Source organism: Labrus mixtus, chromosome 8 (genome assembly GCF_963584025.1).
Source record: "Labrus mixtus chromosome 8, fLabMix1.1, whole genome shotgun sequence".
NCBI lineage: Eukaryota > Metazoa > Chordata > Actinopteri > Labriformes > Labridae > Labrus > Labrus mixtus.
This window is the reverse complement of record NC_083619.1, coordinates 1622402-1632555: the sequence shown is the minus strand read 5'-3', so window position 1 is coordinate 1632555 and position 10154 is coordinate 1622402. Positions and strand designations below refer to the sequence as shown.

The window sequence follows — 10154 nt, the reverse complement described above, 5'->3', positions numbered from 1 at the left end:
GACCTAAATGAAAATACATTTTAGGTTAAACACCATTCCATCAGTTTCTACCTGCAATAATGGAAGTCTGATTGATTGGCCTATTATATGAATAAACAACATTCAAACCAACATGCTGACTCAAGCAGCAATTTACTACCACACCACTTCTCTCTCCTTTGCTGCTGCAGAGTTCCGCACGAGGATGTACAGATTGAGTGGGGAAAAGTACGAGGCCCTTTTTTCTCGTCACCTGTTGCCATGGTGAACCGTTGTATCGGGGCTCCATTAATGTTGGCCTTTTATTTGTCGTGGTGCATGCACTGAACACAGAGTGACAAACTCAAATCAGCTGATCTGGAACCAGGAACTGGGAGTTTCCCACCTGAGGGTAAATCACCTCAGAGATGGACTGAGAATTTGTTCAGCCTTCTGTTGTCCCCAGCAGGACCTTAAGTATGTTTATTTGCTTTAAAAAAGGTGATTGAAATGATGATTCTTAAAGTTACACATTTGTTTCAAAATAATGGGATTCAACTACTTAGCAGTCCTTTAGTCACCACAGAAACTTTACTATGTGTTTCTTTAGTGACTGTTTTGGTTGTGACAATAAAAAATGCTATAATTTAAATGTCTAGCAGACACATCTTTGAAGAGCTGTACCCCCATAAACACATATTTTAAACTCAAAATAGTTTACCTGATTGAAGAGAAAGTATGTTCGGTAGAGACCATTTTTAAAAGGTACACACTAATTTTCAGAAGTCATTTTTGTTATAATTATGGGATATAGCTGCCAGACGGACCTCGTGCACAGCAAAGAAGGGAAAGATAATAAACTTGTAAATATACAGTAGAACAAAAATGAGGATATCGATTAAAAATGTTAAAAATCACTGATTTGGTCGTACCAACCTGCTGCACTGTGGGGGGTTAGGGTTACCTCTCTCTCTCTCAGCAGCCCCTGCACATCTTCTCCAGTTACTCCCTCAAAATACAAATACTTTTTTGGCCACATTGACAACCATGTCTTTCTCTCAGCTTCACAGTTAATCACCATGGCCAGGAAAGCTAAGAGCGTAATGTTGTGGTTGCAGAAACAGAACTCTTTACAGCCTCTGTCGGGCTGCTGTTCTCTGATGTTTCAGTACACTGTACCCTCTTCTTCTTTGTTGTTTATTGGCAAACCAGCTTGAATGTGAATCACGGCCACCAACTGGACTTTAGTGTGTGACAGGAGATTACACAGTAAACAACACAGATACTGATACTACGTCAGTATCTTTTAGTCACAATCTCTCCGCATGTTCTTCCTGCCGTTTCCCTCCAATAATCCTGACATTGAAAAATCAGGATGTTTTTCCTTCTTAGAGACTCAAAGAGGGGATCTCTCATGAGGTCAATGAAGTAGAACCAAGCAGCAACCTCCGGTGTTGAAACATAAAGCCAAGGCTGAAGTGTAAAATCCTACAGTTCATCGAGTGTCCACTAGAGGCTGGCTGCAGGAGGTTTAAAACCCGCCTCAGCTCCAGCTCTCAGCCTGTCGTTAGGTTGACTGAAAGTTAGACTGAGACAGGGTTTCCAGCATGGAGACCACCATCGATGGGACTCCAGCGCCCCCTGCAGGGACAGACGGGTGACATCCAGTAATATTTACAGTCTAAATATGAGTGTGATAAACATTCTCTACCCGTTGCTTGCCTAGTTTCTGTGCAAGATGTTGAGACCTGTGATGGTATGTTCTTCCCTCCTGTCACCAAGATGTTTCTCCCAGTGTCGTCATCATCATCATCCCAGTACTCCTGCCCTGCAGACTGTGAACATGGTGTGATGATTGATGTGTGATGTATGTACGTCATCCTCAGCACTTGTTTTGACCAGAACGTCGACCCATTCATTTCCCCCCCCTCCCCCGTCATGAGCAGGAACACAGAGGAAGTGCTCTGTGACGTTCTGACGGTCATTGATAACTTGTCTCCTGTGAGTTGAGCTCCATTCTGTTTGAATAAATACACAATAAGACGTGAACCAGGAGAAGATTTCTGAATGATATGATGAGGACTCAAACGACCATCACGTGTGTGTCACTTTACATTTATTAATGACAAACGACTACAAAGTCATCACCACGTACTTGTTTTGAACTATCACATGTATCTGATATAGATGACGCTCGTTTAGCCCAGTTTTCACCATGTGGTCCGGTTCAGTCCGGTTCAGCACGGCACACGTTTTTTGGCGTTTCCGCCGTCAAAAGTTTGGAATGGTACCAAAATAACCCTTCTGCACCAGCATGTTTTTTGCTGCCCTCCTGTTTGGGTGCCAAGTGTACCGATCCGACCCTAGAGGGTGGAGCTAAACACATTGCATTGATTGGTCGAAAGACTCGCCAAAAAGCGGTAATAAAGGAATAAACGCCAAACTCGCCATGTTTAAATATCCCGTGGCGTTCCAGAGGCTGTTTGTTTTGTTTTTGAGACTGATGTCAGCGCGTAGCTCCGCCCCATCGATGACCTCAGAGGTGATGACCTTCCTGAGGACCATGGATCTTTGTTTACTGTAACGCGTTCTTCTTCTGTGCTTAATTTATTGGCGGGCTGCTTTGATGTCACGCTATGTAGCTGACGCAGCTAACACCACCCGGGATGGCCAGCTGAAGGGGTCACCGTACCAAAGCGGCCTGCTTGGTGATTACGGGGCTCATGATGATCCAGTCCTCGTCTTGAGGTACGAGCAGACAAACGTTATGGTGAAGGTTACGGACTCTAACAGCGGCCATGACCTCTAATCAGGACCAGGGATTGTCACACGGTTTCTTCTCGTGACCTTCGTCTTATAACCTCAAACTCACATTCCCGTGGTCAGTATTTCTCTGTCGTTTAAACGTCCATCTGGAGACCGCTCCTCGTCATGACGTGATTCACGAGTGTGATTGTGGCGTGTCCTCGTCCACTGCCGTCGTCTTCCTCGCCAGTCCACATTGCAGGTGTGATTTAAAGGTCTTTGCGTCGTACACCCACACGGTGTCTATGCCCTCGCCGGCGGTGTGTTCAGGGACCCAGGTGGGGAAGGGAAAGCGGCAGGCCACCACCTTGGCTGTCGTCGGTAACTCGCTCGCCAGCTTCAGCTCCAGCTGGTCCATCTGCAGACACAAAGCACACGTGGTCACGAGAGGTACTCGCCACCACCATGACAAACACCACATGTTTAGCGTTGCCATGGAAACACCATGTTAGGGCAATGAGCGCTGCATGAGGAAGCATGAGCTGCTACTGAAAGCTGTCGTACTGTTGCTGTATGAGCTGCTGTGATAAAAACATCATGTAGACTAAACTCTGATACAGCTCGTCTGTAAACATATTCTCTTCCTCAGGTCGGTTTCACCCGCTCGTCTTCACTACGGTCAACACAGTTCGTTTTCGCTGGGGGGTCCGGGAGTAGCAGAGAGAATCACTCCCATGATTCCCCGCTAGCCTCGACATCATCTTTTGTTATTGGTTTGATTGAGCACCCCCTGGTGGCGGATTTCACATACTGCATGTATAATGCATGTATGTATGTTTTTGTGACAATAGCTTCTAAATTCTAAATAGTTCCTGGTTTTGTGTCACATGAGCTGTCAGGTGACCTCAGGGGTGTATATATATGTGGAGGTGTGTCTAATCACAGTTTCATGCTGCCATCAGGAAAACGGTTCCGGAGCTTAAAAAGGCAGAACCAACAGACTGATCAACAGCTTCCTACCACAAGCTCTTAGACTGCTGAACTGGTTCATGCACACTCCTGCACTTCAGGCTTAGCCTTAGTTATAGTTTTACATTTGAAATATCTCAGGGATTATAGTCACTAGCACCTAATTCACAGGCTGTTATGGACATTTAATACGGAGAACAATGGGATGTAGGTGTGTGCGTGTGCGTATGTGTTTGTGTATTTTAATAGTCTTATTTATTTATTTTTTTGGATCCAGATGATGAGAAACACTCTCTCATTTTGCTTGCACTACTGTTGTATGTACAACTAAATGACAATAAAGCTTTGAATTGAATTGAAGAATGTCTGATGAACGTTACATGTGATATTTAAAGCTTCTGGTGTGCCGGTACTTTTTCTCTCAATGATAAATATATTTGCTCGCCGTTATCTTGAAAAAGGTCGAAGAGGAGCGAGCGGTGGCTGGCGTTCTGGTATGTGTGTTTGTGCAGCGATGTGTGTAAGTGTGTGTCTGCAGACAGCAGAGGAGCTGCATCGACACGCTTCATCCTCTTTTACACATGACTGTTGAAATGTTCTTTCAGTCTGGCGCTTGACCCCCCGCAACAGATAAGAAAATATTTTCACGTAAATGTTGTTAAATCTTCTGTTGGACAAAAAGTGAACTCACCATTTGAGGCACGCCGAAAATGACGACGTTGGAGTACTGAGCAAAACTGACCTGAAAATCAAACAGAGACAGAAGAGGTCAGATCGACTTCCCGTGTGCTGAATGAAACCCGACATCAGGTATGACTCACCTTCCACAGGTCAGAGATGTAGAAGGAGGTGGCGCGGTGGACCCCCTCTCTCCACGCCTTGTAGCGAGAATACCACACCAGCCAGGGATTCAGCTCCACACCTGACGCCTTGAAGCCTCGCTTGGCTGCTGCGATCACCTGCGAGAAGACGAGGGAGGAAGGATCGTTCAGAGGAAACCGAGGCAGCAGTTTGATAAGAACTGACAAATCCATACTGACTTTTTTTTACGTCTTAGTTGTTGTTTATTCTAGAGATGAGGGTTCAAACCACTCACACAGTTTCTCTACGTACAGTTTTCAAATTACAGACCTGCTTACTACTTCTGAACCGTTTGTTTTCAGCGAGCTCTTTGGGAGCTTTTCAAAGTAAACTGTACCTTAAAAAGGCTTTTCATTTGGAGTCATTTTATTGTCATCAATGTTATGACAAGCAGGCGGCCCGGGTTCACATCCCACACTTTCCCGCATGTCATTCCCCACTCTCTCTCTCTCTCCCTGATTTCTGACTCTATCCACTGTCCTATCTATCCATTAAAGGCATAAAGAGCCCAAAAATAAATCTTTAGAAAACATCAGATTGATTTTGGCGGTCTGAACAGTGTTTTTATTGATTACATATTTAATTGTTTCATTACCGGGTTCCCTCTTTTATTTTGTAATCTCTTGCTGTAAATGTCTGTTAACTTCCTGTCTGTTGTCCTTCAGTGAAGGCTTCCTGCTTTAACGTATGATAAGTCATACAGTCATACATCATGGCAGTGTTTCTGAGTGTATGCTATTATTCATATATTATCATCATTATTATTATTATTATTATTATTATTATTATTAATACGTTTTATAATAATAACTTATTATTATTATCATTATTATTAATGATAATAATAATAATCATAATAATAAGTGTGTACGTGTATTTAAGTGTCCGGGTGAAACATGTTGTTACCTTCGCCACTTAAAAGAGAACACCTTTAAAAAACAAACACTTACTATTCTTCCGTCCCCGCTCCCGAGGTCCACCAGGGTCCCGGACCTGGCTCTCAGCACCCTGAGGACGTTGTCTACCTGGGCTGAGGTCGCAGGGACGAAGGGGAGGCAGATCTTCCTGAGAGCAGGGGTGATGAAGGGAGCAGCCCCCGCGTACAGGGCGAACAGAGAGCCGCCGAGCACCCCGGTGAACAGCAGCCCCAGCCGGCTTCTGCTCTGCTCCTGTCCCGTTTCCTCCGACATGACCCAGACCCTCTTCACTAAGAGGACCAGCTTCTAAACAAGGTCAGTCCTCTTGTCCTGGACCACACATGCCCACCGGAAGACGACCTGTGCAGCGCTGATTCAAGCACGTAAGGACGACAGTTACTCTCACAAAGGTTCCGCTTTACATCCGGTCCCTTCTTCTTCTTCTTCTTCCTTTGTAGTTTTATGGAGGTTGGCATCATTTAGTGTTGCATTAGCGCCCCCATCTGTATTTTATCACTTCAACAGTCAACATATTTACAGGGTCCACCCAAAGTGATCCACGTCCCTGTATTATAGGCCAGGGGTTCACAAACTTTGCCATAACCATAACCCTAACCCCTCTTGCCATATGTCTTAAAATCCTTGGATTACAATGAAAAAAAATATCAGCCTTGAGACCAAGAACTAAAGCCATACTTGACGTGTTTGATGCGTACATGGTATTCTGTGGTTTTGGAGCTCAGTCATGTTGAGGTTTCCTGCTGGTCTCTTCTTTTAGTAATGTTTCCTTATAACGAGGAGGCAAGTAGCTCTTTTTCAGTGGTGCAACAATCATCTAAAAATACAGAAAAACAATTTATCTGTCACAAACAATGTTTTTTTATTTTTGTTCCATTTTACTCCCTCTTTCCTCCAAGTGTCTGCGACCCCCCTAGCACTCTCTGGCAACCCCCCAGGGGGTCTGGACCCCCACTTTGAAAAACACTGTTATAGGCCTATCGCTCTGTTATCCGGAACCTCATAGTCCTGGTTTGCACGGGTCCATCCCGCAGTGTAACATCTAAACTCCTCCCCAGTGATGTCCACTATGTCCAGAATCCGCTTAGCATTATCCAACTTCATTATGGTCCTTTGTGACTTACCCTCTATATATCAGCTGCACAGTTAGTTACCCTGGATACACACCGTGGACTGTATATTATGTTGTTATTATTTACAGTCTGAGATATAATCATCAACATGTTGATCCCTGACACTCTTTCTCCAAACATTTGTTCAAGTTATCATCAATCATTGTTTTTATAACTTCTCTCAAAACGGTTAAATCTTAAACCTGAGTACTTTTTATTCTGAAGACCCACAGTTTCCATGGCAACTTGTATTTGTTTACAGGGCCGACCTGCCCCTTCCAATATGGCGGACGAGCTGACGACGCAGCAGCGGGCCAACACAGCGTCTACATTAATGTCATGGTGCCACCCGTCAGGATCTGCCCGCGCTCATATTTAATGACAACAACACTGTGACACACGGAGTAACAGAAGAAGAAGATATTTATTCAGAGGAATCAACAACACAAACAATAAATAAATAGATAAATGAAGAAAGAGGGAGAAACAGAAATAAACAATAAAAACGAACAAACAAATAACTCAGTTTACACTCAGAGGAAGAACGGCTGAATGATTGTTTCTTATTACACTATTGTTTATGTTTATTTGAGTTTTATTTTACAGTGCCCTTGATGGTATTTGGGTTAAAAGTCCAACCAGTAAGAAGTGTAGAGAGTGAAATGATAAAGTGACCTTACTATATGATCAGACATTAATGAAACATGCTATGTTGAAGTGCTGGCTTCTCTGACAACAATGCAGCAGCCAGTATGTCCTCCTTCTAACTTTAGATTCTGCTCCTGAATGCTCTGGATTTGTTTGGACCAGAGAAGGTAGGCGGTTTTAAGGCGACCCCCACACGGCCGTTTTGGACGCCCCTCGGTTTGCCAGATATGAGAGCAGTTATCAGCAGTTAGAGAAGTGGTTCAGATAGAAGTGATTGTACCCGACCTAAAAAAAATATTGGAGATGCTTTTGAAAAATGGAGAGAGGTTAGAATGCAGAAAGGTTACCTAAGAGTGCATTACCAGAGCAGCTGATCTTTAAATACGAACAACTAGAAAATGTTTCACTTCTTCTGCAGCTTCTGAAAACCTTCTGAGAAGAGCTGTTTAACCATCACTCATTTGCATAAATGTAACTTGTAACCTTACTCAAAGGTCCAACTGTGATGATGGCTTCTTTATTTGCACGTTGTCAGAAGTCATTAGACAGCGTACGGTGGACGGCATGGTCCAGCCCCAGCGGGTCATGGTGGATCTGATGATGGTGCATGAGGTGCTGGCTGGTGGTGGGTCCGTCATCCATCATCAAATCTTCCTCCTCCTCCCCTCTGTACCCCTCTGCCCCGTCCTGAGAGTAGCTATGCTTCATCACCAGGATGCTCCGGCGCCCTGCAGGTGTGGTGAGGTGGGACAGGTGTGGAGACTGCTGGCTCCCCATCATTGGGGGCAGCAGTGGTGGTACAAGAGCCCCCCCATCAGCTGCGCTGACGCCGTCTCGCACACTCAGATTACTGCGGCTACCGTGAACGCTGCCGTGCATGCTCCCCGCCTGGGAGCCACAGTGATGGTCGCGGATACATTTGGAGGAGGAGCGACGGAGCTTGTGGAACTTCTCGTAGTCGTCGGCCAGGGCGGCATCAGTGAGTTCACCAGACGGGGCGCGGCGCAGAGTGCAGAGCTCGTAGTGAGGAGGCTCGAAGCCAGGGTGGAGGAGTGCTGGGTCAAAGTCATCTCTGTGGATCAAAGAGGGAAGGAGAGGCATGCATTAACACAGAGATCAAGGAAGACGTCCAAGAACATGTCAGAAAAACAAAGCTCAGAGTGTTTGATTTGAGCTGATTTACACAGACCCACGAGTGTGAGAAATCATTCAGGTCTTCACATGACTCAAAGACAACTTGTTTATAATAAATATGAGACGAGATGAACCTCCACACAACAAATATTACAAAATGTTGAAGTTCTGAGGCCTCTTTCATTTCTTCTTCTGTGGTACATACTATGGATTCATGTTGCCCCCGTCCCGTTCTTTTCATTACGAGTCCCTGTGGGCGGGGGCGCTGGCAGCAGAGGGGTTTACAGAGGTTATAGTCCTCCAAGTGGGTGGCCTTGTCCCTCATGTCATTCCCCACTCTCTCTCTGGGTTCTGACTCTATCCACTGCCCTCTCTCTAAATAACGGTGGCAGAGGTGTGTAGGAGACACAGGAAGTTATTATCTGGTGCGTTAAAGATAACTGGAGCACAAACGATTAATATTAGTTTTGCCTTTTGGGACTTCAGGGGCTCCAAAGCTTTCTGCAGCAGGTCAGAAGTGTGCTTGTTCTAAAATGTCTCATTACTTTTTGTTGTTTTCACATTTTTGCCAACAGATTGCTTTGTGTGCAGAGGAACGGTACGACCAACATTTACGTTAAAGAATTATTCAAAATCATAATAGATGCATGATAATTTAATGAAGGGCCGCACATTTTTACAGTTAGAGAATGTAAAACACTTATGTTTACTTAAACAACAATAAGAATTACAAATCTAAAGTAAAAAATAACTAGTCTATTTACTGTTTTGGCAAAGCCAGAAGGGGCCACAGGGGAGGGGCTAAAGAGCTGCTTGTGGCTGCAGACCACAGCCAAAGCACTGTAACTAGTCATCACCCGTCATCACGTCTTTGTACATCATAGTGATTCTGTGACGGCATAACATCGGTGTCCCAGTCTGTGAATTTACATTGCATTTCAGCGTGGAAGCACGGCACAGCAGGAGCTCCACAATCACACAGTCAGACACACACACAGCACTGTGCTCCCCCACTGGCTCAGCTGATCCCGCCTCTCCTCTGTAACGCCTCTGTTACTACCTCTGAAGACGGTACAGAGGGGGGGTCATTCCTCCCCCCATTACACATTTAGATTGAACATGAGGTGACCTGACCTGCGGATGATGTATTTCTTGCGAGGCTGTTTGACCTGGATGACGACTGAGATGACGAGCAGGATGACGACGAGGCCACAGGTCACTCCGATGATAGTGAGGTTGGTGTGGTCCAGCGTGTCCAGGATGCTGGCCTTCCTCTTCTCTAGTGTGGGAGACAACAGAGAGAAGAATGGGTGATGTCCGTCCAAAGAGACAGCATATGACTGGTGGTGAACTCCTTGTTGTTTCTGGGCTCACCTTTGCAGTGGTTCTCGTCCCACGGGTAAACACAGTTCTGGATGCCGTTGCAGACCAGGGTGTGGTTGATGCACATGTTGCTGTGGCAAAAGAAAGTGTCTCGATCACACGGAGCTGAAAAAACACAGAAAGCACGGAGCTGTCATGTGAAAACAAACCAAATCCAGCACATTACATAACGGTCAAGGCTCAGACTGGTATATCAGCCTGCAGTCGTTCTGTCCAATGTTGTTCTTTAAGATTTTGACCTGCTTTCTAGATGCCCGAAGTCCCCGTCTACAGAGTCTAATCTTCCCCCACGGACACAGATTCACATGCTGGTCTCGCCTGATCGTAATGAATTCTGTTTAACCATCCAATCCAGAGCGTCTTCCCTGGAAACGCCACCCAGGGGTACTGTGGTTGTGAAATCCACCCA

General features: G+C 45.3%; 2 protein-coding genes across 4 annotated transcripts in view; both read right to left on the bottom strand.

Annotated features, from left to right (window-relative positions):
* The window catches only part of LOC132978590 (neuropilin and tolloid-like protein 1), a 609128-nt gene that overhangs the window by 579576 nt on the left and 19398 nt on the right, over positions 1-10154 (bottom strand). For 2 of the 3 annotated variants that reach the window (XR_009673951.1, XR_009673952.1), the window contains exons 8-10: positions 9737-9850; positions 9497-9641; positions 7514-8300 (exon numbers count right to left, since the gene is read on the bottom strand). Coding sequence is in view for 1 of the 3 variants with exons in the window: in XM_061043811.1 (XP_060899794.1) it covers positions 7760-8300; positions 9497-9641; positions 9737-9850 (800 nt within the window). In the remaining 2 variants the exon portion in view is untranslated. Of the gene's footprint in view, positions 1-6985; positions 8301-9496; positions 9642-9736; positions 9851-10154 lie in introns of those variants that run through there. The other variant, XM_061043811.1, reaches the window with a different exon arrangement.
* Positions 2610-5833, bottom strand: atpsckmt (fATP synthase c subunit lysine N-methyltransferase). The gene is made up of 4 exons (XM_061043813.1): positions 5484-5833; positions 4494-4631; positions 4364-4414; positions 2610-3121 (listed from the first exon to the last, which is right to left on the bottom strand). The coding sequence occupies exons 1-4, from the start codon at positions 5721-5723 to the stop codon at positions 2900-2902; spliced, it is 651 nt and encodes a 216-aa protein (XP_060899796.1). The 5' UTR covers positions 5724-5833; the 3' UTR covers positions 2610-2899.

Coding starts and splice junctions, on each gene's coding strand:
- atpsckmt (XM_061043813.1), bottom strand. CDS start 5,723: ATGTCGGAGGAAACGGGACAGGAGCAGAGCAGAAGCCGGCTGGGGCTG. Junction 4,415..4,493: donor ACATCTCTGACCTGTGGAAG/GTGAGTCATACC, acceptor TTTGATTTTCAG/GTCAGTTTTGCTCAGTACTC. Junction 3,122..4,363: donor TTTTCGGCGTGCCTCAAATG/GTGAGTTCACTT, acceptor TTGTGTCTGCAG/ATGGACCAGCTGGAGCTGAA.